At 38.5% G+C, this 22479-nt stretch overlaps 1 protein-coding gene and 1 long non-coding RNA gene across 2 annotated transcripts; both read right to left on the reverse strand.

The window, feature by feature from the left end:
• Window positions 1-289: 289 nt before the first annotated feature.
• On the reverse strand, window positions 290-22281 carry LOC110059162 (uncharacterized). Its single transcript, XM_089293158.1, has 10 exons — window positions 22056-22281; window positions 20947-21859; window positions 19935-20000; window positions 19158-19232; window positions 17435-17596; window positions 16636-16713; window positions 16316-16383; window positions 7719-7829; window positions 1132-6283; window positions 290-803 (listed from the first exon to the last, which is right to left on the reverse strand). The coding sequence occupies exons 3-9, from the start codon at window positions 19996-19998 to the stop codon at window positions 1154-1156; spliced, it is 5688 nt and encodes a 1895-aa protein (XP_089149284.1). The 5' UTR covers window positions 19999-20000; window positions 20947-21859; window positions 22056-22281; the 3' UTR covers window positions 290-803; window positions 1132-1153.
• LOC149109825 (uncharacterized) lies at window positions 11390-16302 on the reverse strand. The gene is made up of 2 exons (XR_016208264.1): window positions 12999-16302; window positions 11390-12601 (listed from the first exon to the last, which is right to left on the reverse strand). It is a non-coding gene; the product is annotated as an uncharacterized LOC149109825 (long non-coding RNA).
• Window positions 22282-22479: the final 198 nt, after the last annotated feature.

Raw genomic sequence — 22479 nt, forward strand, 5'->3', positions numbered from 1 at the left:
TGTACTATTCATTTGTGATTATTTATAAGCGTCTCGGACACCGCCTTACTTGAATTACCTTCAGTATTGTGTTTCCTCTGCTGTTTTGATGTCCGGTCCCTAAATTATCGTTGCTTTTTGCCTGACTACGGTTTTAAAGGATCGTCCTTTGTATTGGTACATCACGGTCATGCTGATGATGAATATTTTCCAAATAAAGTGTACAACCAATAACAAAAGGGTTAAAGACGATTTCCAGTCCGTACTGTGCGGTCTCAGCAGGACACATTGCTAACTCAACAAGACGCAGTTTGTTCTATCTTAGCAATTCATCTATTTCAAATGACAATGAAAACATATTACAACCACTAAATTCCGAGAACATTCGCTACTAAGTGTTTTCTAACAAAACACTTATTCTTTTCATTTTGGATATTTAACACATTACGGAAAGAAACCACCTTGCCTCTTAATTTTCTAAAATGACTAAAATGTTGTTGTTCCTTTATGGTTGATAGTGCGTGATTATACTATTCATTTGTGATTACTTCTAAGCGTCTGAGACACCGCCCTATAAAATAATGTGTCCAAGTCTATACAATAAAACAGTCGAATATTGCGGATTCAACTATAAAAATATGGGTAAGTTTACGGATACACATTGATACGACTCTGATGCTTTATAATTAGAAGAAAAGCATTTTCCTACAAACTCAATGTTGGCCGGTTAGCCGTTTTCACTGAAAAGCTAAAACTATTAAGCAGTCTCGAAATAAAAATCGAAAGGGTCGCTCCCATCCGTATTGATAGATGTGCTGAACAATCTAAAAGGCAAGAGAAAACAACACTGTTAGTTATTATGGAGAGGAACACTTGATCAATTTCCTCTGAAGCTATTGAAAATTCATTTCCTTGCACGAACAAAAAAAGAGTATCATGGCGACCGCAAACGTACAAAGCAAGTAGGGTATTATTTTCCATCATAACTTTAAACTTTTGAAACACATTGTATGTGTCGTGTAAAATAATTCGGTCATCTGAGATTTTGAAGAAGCGCCAAAGTATTGTTATTTACGCGAGACAAAGAAGTTGACACCTCAAATACTTTACTTCCAATTGTATCATCTCAAGATTACACAAACACTTAGGTACCTTTCGCTATATTGAAGTTCCTCTAGTCGCCTTTCGCAAAGTCCAAAGTAACATCATCACCAATGAGTACAAATGGAGCCCAGTACTTCACTTCGCTAAATTTCTCAGACTCTCTCAGACACTTCATAGCGTGGTTCAGAGATTCACCGGCACTTCTTCCTTTTGCTAGGTGTAAGTAGAAACTCCTCATGAACTCTAGAGTAGCTTCGTCGTCAATTGCCCACAGGGACACAAGAACAGAACGAGCACCGGCACCTAAGAAGGCTCGTGCAATGCCAACCACTCCCTCAGCCTTAATCTCACCACGACCACTATGGCAACAACTTAGCACAACCAGTCTTGCTCGGATTTGAACTCTCATCACATCACTCATGGTTAGCAAGAAGTCTTCCTGAACAGGGATCTGGGACGCTCGTGTAGGGTTTGCTGCCAAAGCAATTTCTCCTGTTTCCATACAGCCATGTGCTGCAATGTGCACCAAAGCAACTGAGGAAAGTCTTCCTAATACTTCATCTTTTGTTGCCTCCCTTCCAGTGAGGGGGGCAGTGTTGAGTATTTTCCCAATCATCTCTACTTCCATCTTTGCAAATGGCAGCTGTCCTAGCTTTATCCCACAATAACGAACTTCATCTAACCATGGATCTCCCACAAGCAGTGCCCCAGAATTTTTGTGGTAATCTGGTGAACAGTCTTTGATCAACTTCAAACTATTCAATGACGGAATGACACGGATTCTGAAAGACTCGCACAAGTGCTTTGAATTAGGATCCATGAATGCAGCATAAGGAGCCAAGCACAGTGGACCTTCGGGAACAAATATCAGCTCATTGCCATAAATCAAGTCTTTGATGGGGCTAATGGTGACGTCATACCATGTTCTTAAAGGATTGGTGTCAAAGGTCGTGGGTTGGGATATGGTTTGATTGCTCTTCTTCTTTGACAGCTCGGCTTTGCTCATCCTATCCAATGAACGATCTTCGCATTCCACACCACCTCTGACACCAATTTTCTCACGAACATTGTAAATTAACGACTGCAACAGAGCGGTAGCAACATCCTCCGAATTATTATGGCTGATTTCCTTTCTTCTTAATTGAACATCCTTTCCATTTTGAATAATCCAGAAAATTATTTCTCTTTCATGAACTGCCATAAAGACTGTATTGAATGGAAGGCAACTTAATGTGTCGAAAGTCATTTTATCCGATATATGTGGTGCTTCAGTTTCGTAGTTTAAATTCATAAGATCTTTCAGAGCCTGCGCCCGTCCTTGCTCAACAGCAAACAATGCCTCAACTACGTCACCTTGTTTCAAAATTAGACGCCATAATCTCGTATAAGCCAAGTCATTAGCATTGCGGTAGCTAATTGTCCACTCATCTTTAGCTTGCAGATGCTGCCTAACATCATCTAACAATCGCACGCTAGAGTGATAACAATCACGAGCCTTCTTTAGAGAACCTTGAGATTCAAAGCACACACCAAGATTAAAATACGATCTTCCCTCTCCAGCCCTGTCTCCCACTTCTTTGGCGATTTTTAGATCTAGTTCATGGTACTCGATGGCTGTTTCGAAATTTCCCAGACTGCCATAAGCGTTGCCAAGACTACCATACGACCTTCCCTCTCCAGCCCTGTCTCCCACTTCTTTGGCAATTTTTAGATGTCGTTCATGGTACTCGATGGATTTCTTGAAATCTCCTAGACTTTGATAAGCGTTGCCAAGATTACCATACGACGTTCCCTCTACAGCCCTGTTCCCCACTTCTTTGGCAAATTTTAGACATAGTTCATGGTAGTCGATGGCTTTCTTGAAATTTCCCAGACTTTGATAAGCGATACCAAGATTACCATACGAGCTTCCCTCTCCAGCCATGTCTCCTATTTCTTTGGCAATTTTTAGACGTCGTTCATGGTACTCGATGGCTTTTTCGAAATTTCCCAGACTTTCATAAGCGTTGCCAAGACTACCATACGACCCTCCCTCTCCAGTCCTGTCTCCCACTTCTTTGGCAATTTTCAGATGTCGTTCATGGTACTCGATGGCTTTTTTGAAATTTCCCAGACTTTGATAAGCGTTGCCAAGATTACCATACGACGTTCCCTCTACAGCCCTGTTCCCAACTTCTTTGCCAAATTTTAGACATAGTTCATGGTACTCGACGGCTTTCTTGAAATTTCCCAGACTTTGATAAGCGATACCAAGATTACCATACGAGCCTCCCACTCCAGCCATGTCTCCCACTTCTTTGGCAATTTTTAGACGTCGTTCATGATACTCGATGGCTTTTTTGAAATTTCCCAGACTTTGATAAGCGTTGCCAAGATTACCATAGGCCATTCCCTCTCCAGCCATGTCTCCTACTTCTCTGGCAATTTTTAGATCTAGTTCATGGTACTCGATGGCTTTTTTCAAGTTTCCCAGACGGCCATAAGCGTTGCCAAGATTACCATACGACATTCCCTCTCCAGCCCTGTCTCCCACTTCTTTGGCAATTTTTAGATGTCGTTCATGGTACTCGATGGCTTTTTTGAAATTTCCCAGACTGCCATAAGCGTTGCCAAGATTACAATATGACTTTCCCTCTCCAGCCCTGTCTCCCACTTCTTTGGCAATTTTTAGATGTCGTTCATGGTACTCGATGGCTTTTTTGAAATTTCCCAGACTGCCATAAGCGTTGCCAAGATTATTATACGACTTTCCCTCTCCAGCCCTGTCTCCCAATTCTTTGGCAATTTTTAGATGTAGTTCATGGTACTCGATAGCTGTTTTGAAATCTCCCAGACTTTGATAAACGTTGCCAAGGTTACCATACGACCTTCCCTCTCCAGCTCTGTCTCCAACGTCTTTAGCAATTTTGAGATGTAGTTCCTGGTACTCGCTGGCTGTTTCGAAATCTCCCAGACTATGATAAGCGTTGCCAAGATTACAATACGACCTTCCCTCTCCAGCCCTGTCTCCCACTTCTTTGGCAACTTTTAGATGTCGTTCATGGTACTCGATAGCTTTCTTGAAATTTCCCAGACTTTGATAAGCGTTTCCAAGATTACCATACGACATTCCCTCTCTAGCCCTGTCTTCAACATCTTTGGCAATTTTTAGATGTCGTTCATGGTACTGGATGGCTCTTTTGAAATTTCCCAGATATTGATTGACGTTGCCAAGATTACCATACGACATTCCCTCTCCAGCCCTGTCCCCTACTTTTTTGGCAATTTTTACATCTAGTTCATGGTACTGGATGGCTTTTTTGAAATCTCCCAGACTTTGATAAGCGTTGCCAAGATTACCATACGACCTTGCCTCTCCAGTCCTGTCTCCCACCTCTTTGGCAATTTTTAGATGTCGTTCATGGTACTCGATGGCTTTTTTGAAATCTCCCAGACTTTGATAAGCGTTGCCAAGATTACCATACGACATTCCCTCTCCAGCCCTGTCTCCCACCTCTTTGGCGATTTTTAGATCTAGTTCATGGTACTCGATGGCTTTTTTGAAATTTCCCAGACTTTGATAAGCGTTGCCAAGACTACCATACGACCTACCCTCTCCAGCCCTGTCTTCAACTTCTTTGGCAATTTTTAGATGTCGTTCATGGCACTCGATGGCTTTCTTGACATCTCCCAGACTTTGATAAGCGTTGCCAAGATTACAATACGACTTTCCTTCTCCCACCCTGTCTCCCAGATATTTGGCAATTTTTAGATGTCGTTCATGGTACTCGACGGCTTTTTTAGAATTTCCCAGACTGCCATAAGCGTTCCCAAGATTACCATACGACCTTCCCTCTCCAACCATGTCTCCCACCTCTTTGGCAATTTTTAGATGTCGTTCATGGTACTCGATGGCTTTCTTGAAATTTCCCAGACTTTGATAAGCGTTGCCAAGATTACTATACGACATTCCCTCTCCAGCCCTTTCTGCCACTTCTTGGGCAATTTTTAGATGTCGTTCATGGTACTCGATGGCTTTTTTGAAATCTCCCAGACTGTGATAAGCGTTGCCAAGGTTGCCATACGACCCTCCCTCTCTAGCCCTGTCTCCCACTTCTTTGGCAATTTTTAGATGACGTTCATGGTACTCGATGGCTTTCTTGAAATTTCCCAGACTTTGATAAGCGTTGCCAAGATTACCATACGACTTACCCTCTCCAGCCCTGTCTCCCACTTCTTTGGCAATTTTTATACGTCGTTCATGGTACTCGATGGCTTTTTTGAAATTCCCTAGACATTGATTAACGTTGCCAAGATTACCATACGATATTCCCTCTCCAGCCCTGTCTCCTACTTCTTTGGCAATTTTGACATCTAGTTCATGGTACTGGATGGCTTTTTTGAAATCTCCCAGACTTTGATAAGCGTTGCCAAGATTACCATACGACCTTGCCTCTCCAGTCCTGTCTCCCACCTCTTTGGCAATTTTTAGATGTCGTTCATGGTATTCGATGGCTTGTTTGAAATCTCCCAGACTCTGATAAACGTTGCCAAGATTACCATACGACATTCCCTCTCCAGTTCTGTCTCCCACCTCTTTGGCAATTTTTAGATGTCGTTCATGGTACTCGATGGCTTTTTTGAAATCTCTTAGACTTCGATAAGCGTTGCCAAGATTACCATACGACATTCCCTCTCCAGCCCTGTCTCCTACTTCTTTGGTAATTTTTAGACGTCGTTCATGGTACTCGCTAGCTTTTTTGAAATTTCCCAGACTCTGATAAGCGTTTCCAAGATTACCATACGACATTCCCTCTCCAGCCCTGTCTCCCACTTCTTTGGCAATTTTTAGATGTCGTTCGTGGCACTCGATGGCTTTCTTGAAATCTCCCAGACTTTGATAAGCGCAGCCAAGATTACAATACGACTTTCCCTCTTCAGCCAAGTCTCCCAATTCTTTGGCAATTTTTAGATGTCGTTCATGGTATTCGATGGCGTTTTTGGAATTTCCAAGACTGCCATAAGCGTTGCCAAGATTGCCATACGACCCTCCCTCTCCAGTCCCGTCTCCTACTTCTTTGGCAATTTTTAGAGAACTTTCGAGGTGCTCGATGGCTCTTTTAAGATTACCCAGAGTGTTATGAACATTACTACACCAGGTTCCTTCTCCTGTGTTATCTCCCTCATCTTTCGTAGTTTTCAGTAAAGAGTCGGTATCTTTCTATCAGACAGAAACGCGTGTCAGTTAATAACAAAATCATGAATATTTACCCACAAAATTTACAAACTGCTTTTCTTGGGAGTTATGTAGCTGAGACTATCGACACCCTTCCAGTCCATGCTTGATGATTAAACACCAAGGTACATTAATTTTGGATACTGGATGCTAAAATGACAAAATGTAATTATGCCGAGAATTATTCCAGGACGCTATCAATCAATATACTCGTCTTCTTCTTAAGGGTGATAAGTTACAATGTTAGTAACTTTTACTGTAACTTTTTAGCATAGTAGAGAGACGTCAAAAAACGCTAGGAGATGACCTTTGGATACTCCAATAATGTACATCATTATTTCACAAATATTGCAGCACTTCGAAGGTTGCATAAAGAGTGAAAAGGTTGTAAATAGTACTTAAAAGGTAAGATATGCAAGATAAAATAGTCAAGAAACAGCAGGTAACAAGCTAGGTGTTGAAGTTGTTTCATTAGCGAGGGTTCTTCCCATTAGAGGAACGTCGAGGTATTAAGAAATGTGTGGAAACACTGTTTTAAGTGTTTCATACAACTTCTCGCTTGCAAATTGTCGTAAAGACAAGCACGTGCGTATGGGCAGAATGGACAACTGCCTTAGTTTCGATTCCATACCTCCTCGATACAATTAATTAGAATGGCGGACGAGTTTTATGTTTATACTTATGCTTATAGCAGCGCGTGTTCACTAGTTGACGTTTAGCATAAGCATAAGTTCTACGAAGCCTGCTGCGTTTTTATTTCACAATTACATTGAGAGGTTGAGATTTCTACCATGATGAGGGCGCAGCCTGACTCAACTACCACCCATACAAATCGAGAGCGAATAATCTAATCGTCTGAATATATATCTACAAGTTGTTCAAAACTTTATCAAAGTCTTCTTCAAAGACACTTTGAAAACGTAAAGGGGCGGCCGCCATTTTTGTTGGCAAGGGTACTCGTTATATACGAGAGAATAGATAGTGAGTAGCGTAGTCAATAAGAGGACGGCTTTCGCGGTAGGATGCTTGTAGATTTATAATGAATCTGGAAATAACCACGGAGAAAATGTCTGAAATCGTTTTAAAGCCATGACGCCATAAGCATCGCTTAATGTTGATATGCAAAATTCTATTTCTTTTAAGAAAACACTGCGAGAAAAACAAATCAAGAGAAAGCAATCGTCTTATTTCAATTATCAAAATGTATATTCTCTTTGTTCGAGTCATTACGTCATTTGCTCGAGTCTATGTTATATGTAACAGCTTGTGCTAGCTCTGTGTTTCTAGTGAGTTATAGAAGTACATCTTTTAGGCCGCGCTTCCGTACAGGAAGTTTTTTGAACACCATTTATCAAGTCCGACATCATTTAATTTCTCTTTAAAGGTGAGAAGATATTTTCCTCTACTGAGCATTTCTTACCTTGCCCGTCACAGAGTGCGTTTCTGGATTGCTGTTTGCTTCTTGTAATTTAATTCGATCACCAACACATCTGGCTTGCAAGTCTAGTAATGTCTTGCTAGTGTTAGCAATCTGCTTCGGGTTAAGGCACATGACGTCACATGGTAATGAGGATACTATTAAAATGTATTGAAATATATACTTAGAAACTCATTACGTGGCTTATATTTATATTATTTTTTTCTAAGAGGACACGGTAACGAATCCTGCAATCTGATTGGTTCTTAGCGCGCTCTGGATTTTATTATCTCTGACCACGGTCTTGGTAACGCTTTCAAAACGAGTGAAATCGTCGTGTTGATCAATTTTCGTGAGTGAACTAGCGGTACTCGTCAACTTTTGCCCTTTTTACACTTCCGTCGACGATTGATCTTCACAATATTTTCTCTACTCACTTTAAAATGACAACAAAAGTTACTGAAGTAAATTTAAACGAGTGTTTTATTTGTGAGAGTTGTTTGGTCGTTTGTAGTTCGGCACGGCACTGTAATAGCGTGTAATCTTGTGTTTCTCTTGACCTACTACTTTAATTGAAAAATGAGTCAATTGCAGTCGAGTTTACTTCTTTGATGGTTGGTGTATTTGAGAGAATTTCCACGTGAAAGGAAGTAAGAGACAGGAGGGCACGGACTCCCTATGTGGTTTTGTGGTCGCGTCGCATGATTGCCTCCAAATTACATATTTTTGCTCTAACGAAAGTGTCTTTAATGGATTTTCCTCAAATTGTATGATATGATAGAAGGATTTTGCGAATCGTATTTAGCAATGGTTGATATTCCCGTTTTCCATCACTATTTGCTTGAGATTTTGCACTGCAGGATGGTATGTATAGTGAAAAAAGGTAATATCCTCTCATGATTCTTTTCTTTTTGTTTGAGTACCGATGCTCTTGACGCAAAATTGGCCCCTAGCAAATACCTTTCCATGAGCCTCGTGCTTGGAGGCGTAGTTTGAATTTTGCGAGGAACTCTTCAAATGTTGTGTTTGAAGAGTTAGTTCTAAGCAATCGCATTGCTTCGCCTTTGATAAAACCTCTTTTAACGCCTTTTTAACGTATGAGGTGAAGTGTGTATATTTAAAGGAGAACAATGCACTAAAGAATCCATCCTTGACATCACAACGTACTAAAAACCGACAGAAACCTTTCAATATATTGAAAGGTTTCTGTCGGTTTTTAGTACGTTGTGATGTCCAGGATGGATTCTTTAGTGCATCGTTCTCCTTTAAATACCACTATATCAAGGAAAATAATCTCGTTAGAAGGGTGGAATTTGTTAGCTTGTGCAGCAAAATGATCCACGTCCTTTTCACTGTAGTCCCAAAGAGAGAGAACGTCATCAATGCAACGTTGCCATTCTCTTGGCTTGCTGTAACTTTGATGAATTAATTTATTCTCAGTTTCCGCCATGAAGATATTAGCAAAAGACACTGCCGTTTTTATTTCCATGACGGTTCCATGTTTTTGGAGGTAATCCTCTCCCTTAAACTGGAATGAGTTTTCTTTTAGGATGAAGCCAAGCACTTCCCTTGGGTAGTGTGTGTTGTTATTGTGGAACTTATCGTATGTTTGGCATACTAGATCTGTTCCTTCTTCAAGTGGTATATTTGTGTACGAGCTTGATACGTCCATTGTTACTAGAATCGTATCTTTACCTGTCTTCGTTCTCTTAATAAAATTGATAAAATCAGTCATATGGAGGAGAGAAACTGACCCGCCACCCAAACTGCTCACCAATTTTTCTGATCCAAAAGAAGAGTTATTGTATTAAAAACCAAGGAGTAACGAACCTTAAAGAAAAAAATCGATGCAAACAACGGGTTTACAGAGGTCTCAAAATTAAATTTAGGTTAAAGCTTCGCTCACTATAAATTGTAGAACGCCTTCCAAACTAAAATGTGGTGTTCCAATTTGATAAAATTCAGAGTAAATACTGAGAACCACTTCAAAAATGGCTACTTTTTCGGTGTAAAATAGAAACCTGTCTCGGAGAAAAGTTATTTTTACGTTGCAGGCTTGGAAGTTTCGTTGGAAATGAGTGCAAAATTGGCCTAAAGTGAAACGTAGAGCTTAGACGGAAATCTATGATTGCCATTTAATTCCAAAGACGATATTTGCAATATACTAAGAATCTTAAACTGGTGTTAAAACTCAGAGGAAAAGTTTCCCTGTTTGCAAGGAATGAAAAAATTCTTCCGAGCAATTTCCTATTCTTTATTTGAACTGAAATGTAATGTTTAAGTCACGCATAAGAAACCAAATGATTTTTTTGAATTTCTTGTCTCGAGAGGTACCTCCATAGAAAACGATTCAAAATTTCTGATCCCCCAAACAACACAAGAGAGGATTCAAAATTTCCGATCCCCCAAAGAACACTAGAAAGGGTTCAGAATTTCTGATCTCCCAAAGAACATTAGAAAAGGTTCAGAATTTCTGATCCCCCAAAGAACACTAGAAAGGGTTCAGAATTTCTGATCCCCCAAAGAACACTAGAAAGGGTTCAGAATTTCTGATCCCCCAAAGAACTCTAGAAAGGGTTCAGAATTTCTGATCCCCCAAAGAACACAGGAGAAGATTCAGAATTTCTGATCCCCTGCAAAGCCAGTGTTACATCCAATGTAGCCACATTAAATCATAACATTGAAGACAGGGTTTAGATCTTGCTGCCTGCCTGAACAATGTCTAATCAAAATATTTTTTCTTCATAACAATATTCAATTAGAAATTTTATACAAATATAGCATAATTCTTAACAGATTCCATACACTCAGATTATACTGAGAGAGTGATGAAGAACAATTTTCTTCACAGCAGTCTATTAATATGAGTAACTGTAAACATCACACATTGTATTACAATGATCTATGCACTTCAAAATTACAGTAGCTGTAAGTTTAAAAAAAACAATATCAAACAGGACCTAAGAGGATAGGAAAGTTCAGAATTGATCAAAACAGTAAGATTACTCAAACTGCACAACTGTAGGCATAAATGCAGACTCCACTTTCTCTGTCAGAATTTGCCCACCTTATGTGAAAGAAAAATTTCTAACAATTTCTGTTTAACATGGAAACAAGGCACCTCACTGTTATAAAACAAAAAGAGCGTTCAGGAACACTACAGTACATTACAGGGATGACAATTAAAGACTGCAATATACATGAACATTTAAATTTGCAGTTGATACATTTAAGTGGGTCAATGTACTCTACATACATGTATACAGTGTCCTCCAAAAACCTGTTGTCATATAGCAGAGGCCATGGACTTTAGCTTTGCCCAACACGTTTTTACATCTTCAATCTAACTTTTTGAGTGGGCTACCAGTTCATTCACACTTCAGTTATGCAACCAGTTTAACCATGCTCAAAGGAGAAGAGTGTGGGTAAAATTGTTTTTATAAAGACCTGACAGATATGGATGCAAGTATTGTAGCTAATGCTACAAGCAATTCTATTCTTTCTTTTTTAATTTGGCATACTCATCTTGGAGATGTTTCCTGGTAGCTGGCAACAGTTTGCTGTCCTCAGTTAAAGAAGCCCTCCCAAAAACAATCATATCTTATTACTAGTTTATTACTAACTTCATGCTACTTGCAACTATCTCATTCCTGGTTGAGGGATGCAAATCTCTATTCTTTTTTCTATCCAAGAGGTTTTGTAGATAGAGGATAGCTATCTTTGACATGGCTTAAAGCTAACTAATATCTATCTATCAGATAGTTAGGAAATAGATTGACTAGCTAAAAACTAGCTTCCTGTGTAGATAGTCAACAGATACTTAGATGGTCTATCTATCCACTAACTTGTCTATCCAAAAACCACCACTAATGTAGTAAGCAAAAACCTAGGCTTTCTGAAGACTAGTCCTTACATTGAACAATAAAACACTATCCTATCTAGTAAAAAGATAGCCTATCTGAAAACTACCCATCACTCATATCACACTCTGAGAACCTACCCAAAACCCAGAGATAGTAAAAAGATAGCAGCCAATCTAAAAAATTATCCATCACTCATGTACATGCAGCACTTTAATATTTACCTAACCAAAAGCTTTCTTAGTCACAGGTGGTGAAACTATAGCTAACTATTGAAAACTCTTCATTATTCATTTTATATGGATCTTTGATAACTGCTCTTCAAATCCTAAACCTAAGTGAAATCTCTGTATTTACATAGGAAAATGTATAAATAACTAATAGTTTTATTTAAACCTGCTACAGTTGTACATTAAAATTTAATACCAAAAACCAGGCACATCCAGATGTAAAAGGAGGACAAAATCTGGCTGGAAATGAGTTTCCATTATGTTGCAATTTATCACAAAACTTACTTAAATGTAACATATATCTTTCTAAAATCCTGTTTGAAACACTTCTCAGCTACTTAAATTGGAGTCTAGTAAATGTTTACATTCTTCAGTAAATTTTCATGAAATGTAAACAGATTTCATGACCGGTTAAGCACAAAATATTCTTGACATGAATTTCAAATTTCAATTACAGTAATTTCTTCATGAAAGTATTTTTTTCAATTAATTTTATCCATGAATCATGGGTTTTTCAAATTATGGCAAGACTTATGTACAAAGGTCTGGAAGTGGTTAAAAGTAATTTTCCGTAACCTAGCTGTGAATTATATCTGCTGTTCTAAATAACCTCTATTTGCATAAAGAAATGCCAAATTATAAAGGACCTATGGAACACTGCCCATTTAAAGAGAACTTCAACCACCCTAATGAAAATAACATCAGTCTTTTGCAACTCAAGTAATAAGTGGCAAACAAATGGTCTTGATAATGTAATATGCGCATCTAACATAACCTCAAGAGCACCACCATCAACCTGAAAATCAAAAAGGTGAAGGATGTTGCTTTTTGATATCTTGTGTTTTAGGTGTTGTATACTACATATGTATGCCCAGTTGATCCTAGACAAGATATACACTAGATATATAAGAAGTATATGTAAACTACATGAGAGAGCTCACATTTATTGCACTTATTGTACTTTTACAATGAATGATTTTCCCAACACGAAATTGTTCGTATATTGTTGCGTTGAATACAGTTGCTTTCATAACTCCTTTAGGAAATGAACATTTGTAGTCACGAAATCAACAAGACTTAACAGTGTGTTAAAGCATCTGCATCTTCTGTAATCTTCCACGATCAATTTAACCGGCCAGAACGTTTCCAGTATTTTAAGAACCGTCACAAATTATGCAAGAAAATCAGTTTACCTTGGAAAGCTGCAGGAATCATAACCTTTCTGTAAACCTGACGAGTGTAAGAGAAACCGCCAGCTGCTGGCAAATAGTTTGATTGCCACACTGTTTTGCCGACGAAACTTCATACTTTTCCACCTTTACTGGGATTTGACTCAACTGGAATAACAACGGACATCTGTAAACAATTTATGACTGCTTTCCAACGTAGAGCAAGGCTATATAATAACAGAGAATATTTAGCTTCAATTGCTTCATTGCAGAGCAGAGGGGAAAAAAAGGCAAGAATAGCGGCCCTCAATCCGAAACGAACACATTAAAGCAGAAAACGGAGGTGGCGCAGACGGCGGCTGAGTCCTGATTAAAATTCTTGTTATCTTTGATGTGGACTTTAAACAACAGCTCGTAATTCTGGAGCCTAAATTCATATCTTTTTGAATTGAAAATAAAACCTTTCACTGTCCGAAATGAAACTGCAATTTTTGTCTCGATCCTTTGGCGTGGTTTCAAATCGTTATTAATAATGACCTAGCTGTGAATATTTCATTTGTGTACTTTTCTGATGCCCTTTACTCTGTGATCCTTTTGTCTGTAATGTGTTTAAAGTTACTATCCAATCGTTACTTTTTAGCTATCAGACATCTAGTTAATTTCTTGTGAATTATAAATAGACGGCCATTTCTGTCCTGTCACCTGACAAGGGGGATCAGAAATTCTGAATCCTTTTAAGAATTATGGGTAGATGACCGTTTTGTTCTGATAAGTTATGCACTGGGGTATCAGAATTTTTGAATCCCTTTAAGTCATGTGGGATCAGAAATGCTGAAATGTTGTAGAATTATAAATCGACAGCTCTTTCTATCATGTTAGCAGATTTGGTGGGGGAGGGGGATCAGAAATTCGCAATACTTTTAGAACCATGAACAGGTAGCCGTTTTTGTCCCGTGAGGTGATGGGGATCAGAAATTCTGAATGCATTTAGAATTATAAATAGATGACTGTTTTGCTCTGACGGGTTGTGGACTGGGGATCAGTTTTTTGAAACTATTAAAGTCTTGGGGGATCAGAAATTCTGAATCCTTTTAGAATCATAGATGGATGACCGTTTTATTCTGATAAGTTGTGGGCCGGGAGATCAGAAAATCTGAATCTCTCAAAAAAGGAAAGCGCGATGGGTGCACGATCTTTTTTACATTAAATTGTACGTTTTGGTGAAATTGGATGTATTGTCCCTAGCGGACTCAACTGAACACTTCTTTTTCTCCTTCCAATAAGCCAAAACCTTTCGGAAACACAAACTTTTTCGGCATCAAATACCAGTACCCTTCGGAATTTTTCCAAATTGGAATGCCACATTTTAGTTTGGAAGGCGTTGTAGTTTGTTCTACACGACAGCAAAAAAAAAAAAAAAACAGCAAACCGGAGCATCCATTTTGTTTTCCCCTGTAGGGTGACGTTAAAAATAGAATTTTCGCGGCAAAATTCAGCCTAAATAATGGTGAGAATTTCGTGAGTTTAACACGTTTACCTATATCAATAACGTTGTCGAGCCTAAATAATCTATCCTGCAGTCCAACTACCCATTTTAAGCAGATCTTTTAGTAAATCATGGATAAAAATGGCTGGAGGTCGGACTTAAGTGATGTTATTCGCTAAACATTTGGCGGGAAATATCTGTCTGATAATTTTTATTGGACTTTGCGAGACCAATTACTCCGATTTGCCAGTAGATACCAATTTTAACTAAACTGGATATTCATAACAGTGTAAAAGACTTTCAGAAAAATGTTTTCTTGTGGAAATAGACTGCCGAAATTGTGAATAGCAACTCGCTGAAAATGGCTAATATTTGGGTCACGTTCATTAACGATTCGACGGCCCGTGAAAACCGTAGAATTAAATCGAAAGACCTCTAATATATCTTAGTCAACTAATATGAGGACTAATATTATCACACGAAAACGAGAGATTCTGGAATTTGAGCGAAGAATCTTTTAGGCTCAGCTACAGCTGCCTAACATTTCGGCCATTTTACACCGCTTGAGGGGCCAAATTCATGTGGTGATATCTCGAAGAAAATGGAACGCCTACTTCGGCAAATGTCATGGTTGTCAATCTATTTGGGTAACTTTTATACTGTGAAATGATGAAGCCTCGATCTTTTGGTCCTGCCCGGTTTTCTCTGACAATGTCACTTAAGTGGTGAAATAAATGCAATCAATATTAAATTGTAAGAAATGTATCTGTTCTTTTATAGATGCTTTTGCATCTAATATCTGAGTTAGTCGTTGGGATGATATTTTACGAATGGTTTTGTAGACGACACCTTAGCCGATTAAGAGACACAGTGGCGTAAATAGTCCCACTGGTAAACCAATTTACCATAAATAAAAGGATAAACCTGTTATTTGCCGGCTGGGAGGTCCATATACTGAGAAACTCTGACCTCGTCCTTGAAAACGCTTCCCCTTGGCCTGCGGCCTCGGGCAGCATTTCCCAGACTTTTCCCTATACGGACCTCCCAGCCGGTAAATAACATGTATATCTTTGAGAAAAACTAATCTATATATTGCTATGTAATGTACTAAAAATTAGTAAGTAACGAAGAAGGGCTGAAATTAATGTAAACTAGCTCACCTACTAACAGGCGAAGAATGCTGTACACGGCCCGATAATTCAATGCGTGACTTAATATTTGTGACTGTAAGAATCAAAGGCTTTTTTTTTGGAGGCAATTTGTATGAGAATTCGGCAGGTAGTAGTACAAAGGGATTTGACCTCAGGGGTACAGTCAGCGTTGGAAAAAAAATCAAAGGAAAGTCATTTATTTTTACCACAGAAACCCAAGTTGCAATTTCGTCTTGGTTGAAGCGAAAGGGGAAACCTTCGGAAAAACGGGGGCTTTTTTGATAGTAAGAAGGAGGCTGTCTTAGCTTATTTATCTAGTGTGTAGATGAATAATATTGGAGACAGAGCAACATTACACCTTTTGATATAATTATACATTTGAATCTCTAACTTGTTTTTATATGGGTTGTCAAGTAACAGAGCAAACTGATAAAAATTGAATTTCAAACTCTCTATTATTTCCCGAAATGAGTTTCTACTGGTTCAGTTCCTCATAAGTTTTTCGATTAAGTTGCCCCTCGAAGTAACAACTCATACCCCCACGACTGTACAACGGAGAAAGGGATTAGCGGGATTTTAGCGGCATGTAAGGGGGAAGAGAGGGGGAGAGCACAGCTTTTTGTAAGTTATCCCACAACTACTTTCACTAGAATCCCTGCACAGCTGGATAAGAACATTAATATACATGATGTTATGAAGGATACTGCCAATCCCTTCTCACACCACGATATGGCGTCTTCATAACACTGTAGCTTCTCACAAGCGCTTGCTCCTACAATAGATTTTTTAATATCAGGTCAAAAAATACTACCTACAATGCACAAGTGGAAACATCCAAAACCTGACTGATTTTTTCTTGTAAAATGCCATGCTCGTAAGTTGGTATTGGACCGGAAATAGCTTGCAATGGAGGCTTATACGAAGGAATATCATTAAGAAGACACTGAATGTCATTTGCATTTAAAGAGTCGTATACGATAGTTTTCGACTTCATGTTATAAATCAGCTGAGTCAAGAATTTTACCTGTTTCTATGGCTTTAGTCAAGGTTGGTTCCAACTTGACGGCAGCTGCTGCATCATTCAGGGCCTGGTGAAAATTCCCTGATTTATAGAATTGAAAAAACATTACATCCACAGAAGAAGAAGAAGAAGAAGAAGAAGAAGAAGAAGAAGAAGAAGAAGGTTCCAGAAAATGCCGGAAAATGTACTGGCGAACATTAAAGGCAATAGACCATTCCCACATTCCAAAAAATAATGGCACTGAGTTGAGGTCAGGGTGGAAAAAAAATACAGCAAATGTATCAAAATGTCTACTCCAACCTCGCTCTGGTGCTGTTGTTCGTACACACTGAAATAGGATACGGGAAAGGTCTACTTTACAAATTGACGTCAGTTTTTCATGCGTCTGTCTTGTTATTGATCATGAATTTCGTGATAACTTTGTCAAAGTAGCTGACGACTTTCATAATGTTATGACGAAATTCACCATCAATAACAGGACAGAGGCATGAAAAACTGACGTAAATTTGTTTTTTACAATAACAAATTGTCAAATTGTCCGCTCTTGCTCATTGCATAGTCCGGTTATTGACAATGCAAATTAGCCAATGAGCGCGCAAGAATTTCTGCAGTTATTGTAAGACGAATGTTTATTACTCGTTTATTTCTATGGGCTGATACTTTCCCCCGGAAAGTTACTATCCCAATGTCATCTGTTTGATTGATATTTTCTGTTATAATCGATGAAAGGCTGAAGACGAAGAAAGCAACAATTTCTTTTCATTAGTGGATAAATTTAAGAATTATGGGATCAACATCTTACCGAGACGGTAATAAGCTGTTGCTCTGTTGCTGTACAGCTTGGCATTCAGCTGGAAATCCTTACAGTTCACTTGAATTCCTTCCGTGTAGAAGTATATCGCGTTACAAACTTCTTTTCTCGTGAATTCTTTGTCACCTTCTTCCTGATAGACTTCTGCTATCGCTGAAAAAGCAAAGCTGATATAATTAGTAACTTACTTTGTACAGTGCCGGCATTGAATGATTAATTTTTTTCCCATACTCATAAATTACTTAAAGGAGCTCAGTCACGGTTTGCACATCTTGAAAAGTTTAGCCTAAATTTTTCAAATTCGTCGTTTGCAATCCGTGTCAATCTTCGCCATCCTTGACCATCCTTGTTCCTCTATGGTTCATTATTATCTCTTTAATGTTTTTCTATCTTACTGAGCTATTATTTTCAGGTTTCCTTCCGTTTAAAGGAGATTTGGTATGTGGCCAAAACAACTCAAAACACCGTGACTGAGGTCCTTTAAGAAGTTGATTATTTGCCTGCAAAGAAACACGGCTATGGGCAGCTAACATTATGTATCAGCACAATTTATAGTTAGGCTAAATTGCAGTTGCCTTCTCCTCATCGCCGCTTATCTCTGAAAAACACGTCTGAATCAAATGGCATTTAAAACTTTTTCAGTTCTTTTGTGAGAATTGCTTTGCGAGTTTTCACTTTGCAATACAGTAGTTACCATTTTTAACTTAATATCACTCTGAAGAAATGATTGATCATCGCATTTGTAAACACAAGTTTTAACTTTTACAACTGCTTAAAAGCAGTTGTGAAAATAAAGCCTGAAAAAATTCAGGCTTGCAAAAGGAACGGATCCCAAGAACGGAATTCGAACCGATGACCTCCGCGATAGCCGGCGGTGCAGTGCTCTATCAGCTGAGCTATCAAGCCAACTGGGAGCTGGTCACTGTGAGTTCGTAATATACCCGTAGATGGTGAAGATACAAGGGAATATGTGAAAGAACATATATTTGAACTGCGGGGAAAGATATGAAGACACGATTGATCATCGCAGTTATAAACACAACTTCAAGGTGAAGCAGTTATTTCCAGGCTTTAATTTAGCTCGTATCTTCACCATTATACAATTTCACAACTCCTTAAGTTGTGTTTATAACTGCGATGATCAATCATGTCTTCATATCTTTCTCCGCAGTTCAGGTACACGTTCTTTCATATATTTTACTTAATTAATATCATTCTAAAATTATTTTATCAAAAGGCCCTTTAGGCTACCCCAGTCTTGTTACGCTTATGAAACTATTGTTTAAAGCTTGCAGAAGCCTTACATGCAAACCGGGCGGTTATTGATTTATTCTTGTTTTTGTGTTTGTTTTTGTTTTGTTTTGTTTTGCTTTGTTTTGTTTTTTCAATAAAGCAAAACAAGATATCAAGTCACTGGCCTGATGGGGTCAGCTTTTTAGTCGAATTTGGATAGAGTAATTAATTAATCGTACCTATTTGGTACGCTTCAGCTTCGGCGATATGGCGAGCTTGTTTGATCTTGTCAATAGCCAGTCAAATATAAAATATATTATTTTTTTACCCCAGAGTTTTCCCTGAAGACCCAATCGCTGACCTCTGGGCCGGGCTCGTAAGCCATAGCTCAAAATGCCACCAAAACTAACTGAACAGCTTCGATTTGGTGTAAAATTAACACTGTATTAGATAATAAACTAGTTGTCAGTTATTTTCTCACCTTTTAGAGTATCATCATCAAAATCAAGTTTTTCATCAGAAGGATGTGGGACTGGAGCTGGGCCTTGAGCTATGACTGACAATACATCGGGAAAAAAAAACTCTTTAGAGCGGCTTTCACATGAGTGTCGAAAAGTAATTGGTTTTGCATTACTACGCTACACGATTGGTTTAAAATACTCGCGAAGTTTTTCAGCCAATCAGAAGTGAAACCAAAACCAATCCTTATTTGCAATTGCTCGCGCTCGTTTTCCAGCGCTTTGCGTCAGCTACATGTATTTGTTTCAAGTTTTGATTGGTTCACTGAATTGTCTGCTTGTGTCCTTTGTGATTGGCTAGAGCTATTACTGTTTTGGTTTGACGATACTCAATTGAAAACTGCTCTATTACATAACCAACAACAATAATCCACAACAGAATCAAAATTAATTTACAATTAGTAACAAATAGCGTTGAAAAACTTAGACGACAAAATAGTTCTCTACAAAAAAAGAAGAAGGTATCGGATCTCTCGTTTGTCTTGTATCACATCATTACATCTTTATCCAATTTTATTGTATTTATTTATTTATTTATTTATTCCCAGGTAGATTTCCAGACTCTACAGTGTAGACCTTGTTCACGATCACTACAAAGTAACATCGGGCTTCAAGTTCCACAACTATCTTAAAACCACGTAGTTTCCATTGCAATATTTGATAATTAACCAGCCGAGCTCTCGAACTGATGTCAAATATTTCATTTCTTGTTAAGTCATTAGGAGTTTTTGTCTTCTTACCTTCTAAAACATGTTCATCAAAATCCAGTTTTGCTTCACGAGAATTGACTTGACTTTCCGCCATGACTAAAATGCAAAGGCAAATACATTAAATTCATTGTATTTTTGTTCATTCGGTTACATTTTTTGGTTTCTGGTGGTCTCTCTGAACACTTCTAAAGAATGCGATTATCTAGAACTTGCTTGAAGTCAAACAATGCCGTATAACTTAACTCTCCTGGCAGCAGCCCGCCAGACTCAGAGGACTCTTCCATTCCAAGATAAGAACTTTTCACAATTCTCGCGAGCGTGGACAAAGGAAACAATTTGAGAGCGCTTATTTGCACAATCAGAGTAACAATAGGTCAGACGTCAGTGGGGATCTCCCTTACTTAAAAAAAAAACAAAAAAAAAAACAACAACAACAACAACAAAAACATTGAAGTGCCTCGTGACGCTGCGAGAGTATGACCGTAATACACGTGAATCAACGTTCTATAAGAAAAGAACAATCTGGCGAAAAAGAGCTTAAATTAAAGGAAAAAAGGCAACATGTATTCCAAACGACAAGCAAAAGGTTCCCACTCTCCCTACTCCCTATAAAATACACTCAACAAGCCACAAGTCATCACACAATGACAAGTCAAAAATTAAAACTACATGAGTGCACATCAGGGATATTACATTCCACAGTCATATGAAGACATAATGTGTTTTTCTAAGAAACAGTCGCTTATAAGAAATACGTTTGACACACTTGTCACACTAACTCAGTCAGAAATGTCCGACCAAAAATCGCCGATTTCAGTGCGTACTTCCGCTGCAGTGCTTCGTTTACGTTTCACCGGGTTTTCAAATGTGAGAGCTAAGCAGTTTCTTGACATTTGCTAGTTGAATTATTTCTAATTATCAGCTGATTAAACATCAAGCGTTCGTGCCCCGCGAACAATCAGTTATAAAACACATACACCATACATATGGATTCAAAATGCGTCAGCAGAGATTATACATATATAAGGTATCGAACACCTACCTCAGTTCTTCACCTCGGCTAAACTGACACAAAAATACGATTGAGATAAGTCGGTATAGCCTATGGAGAAACGTTTTCATGAATTAATGCACAGGTCGATGTGAAACACTAGAATAGAATAGTTTCTGAATCGACGAGACTTTTTGCACAACTAACGTTACCATGTATTGAAAACGACTAAAAGCGAAACAAAAATTTGAATTATAAATAATCAAATAGGGGTTTTTCCCTCTTTCAAAGAAAAATTGGCACATCTGGCTCGTGACCTCATAATATTAATCTCACTTGTACACGTGATCAATAGTGTAAGAGAAAGGTAGAAAAGCCGCCTGTGTGTTGCTTGATTATTTCCCTTGTAGTTTTTTGATAATTTTAGTCAGTTTTTCAACCTTGATCAGGTAGACACCCTTATTTTCAAAGTATTTAAACACCAGACGACTGACAGTGACAGCTATGTCAATCCGTGACGCACCCTTGCTTCCTTCCCGCTCAGAGGAGCTATAAGACAGCTTCCTCGTAGGCTACTTCGCGAATATCACAGAATCCCCTACAACCGCGAAAGTCTATCGAAGTTAACTGCTTTCTTTCAGACTTTTTCTTTTTCTCACCTGATTACTTTTAGGGATATGTCGTGACAATGGGCAACTCTCAGTCACCAGCGAGTCACGTACGCGTCATCGGCAAATTACACTTAACATCGCTATTAGTCTAACACACGACATATTTCCACTTAGATCACCGAACTTACCTCTTTCTACTTTGAAAAACACACAGTCGCCCTTTGAGAAATAAATGGACTAAGAAGCAATTGAGTACTCGGGTATAAAGTTGAGGCCGGAAAGCACGTTTGATACGGGAAGTTCAAAGACCTTCAGTGAACTTGACTGATATCGAGTGGTCGGTGTCGCAATTTCTGGATATTAAATACATAACAATGAGTAACGTTGTAGAAAAAAAAATACATACAACAGCAGCATTCTTAATTACTACCTTGGCATAATTTGAACACTTTATTCCCCACGAGAAACCAGATCTAAGATACAGACAATGCATATCTATTCAAAATGCGTCAACAAAGATTATGCATCTATTTTGTATCGATTGCCTACCTCAGACCTTCACCTCAGCTGATCAGACAGAAACCCATGATTCCGATGACTCGGTAGCCTATGTAGAAAAGTTCACAGCAAGTCGTTGAGAAATATTGGGAAGTCTGAGTTTCTGAAAAGACAAAACTTCTGCACAAACAATCCTACGTGCCTTGTAAAACGACTGAATGTAAAATCAAAAGCTTATTTACAAAAATAGTAATCAAGAGGGGGTTGCCCTCATTCCATACATAAGAGATCAGTGCACTGATATGGCTCGTGACCTCATAATATTAAGCTGGCTTGTACACGTGATCAATAGTGCAAGAGAAAGGGAGAAAAGTAGCCTGTATGTTACTTGCTTGATTACTTTCTTTGCACTTGTAAAGTATTTTTGGTCAGTTTTTCATCTTTGATTGCGAATACGCCCTTATTGTCAAATTAT

This window comes from Orbicella faveolata, unplaced genomic scaffold, assembly GCF_042242905.1.
Source record: "Orbicella faveolata isolate gen_17 unplaced genomic scaffold, um_ofav_v1 contig_25, whole genome shotgun sequence".
In the NCBI taxonomy this organism is placed as follows: domain Eukaryota; kingdom Metazoa; phylum Cnidaria; class Anthozoa; order Scleractinia; family Merulinidae; genus Orbicella; species Orbicella faveolata.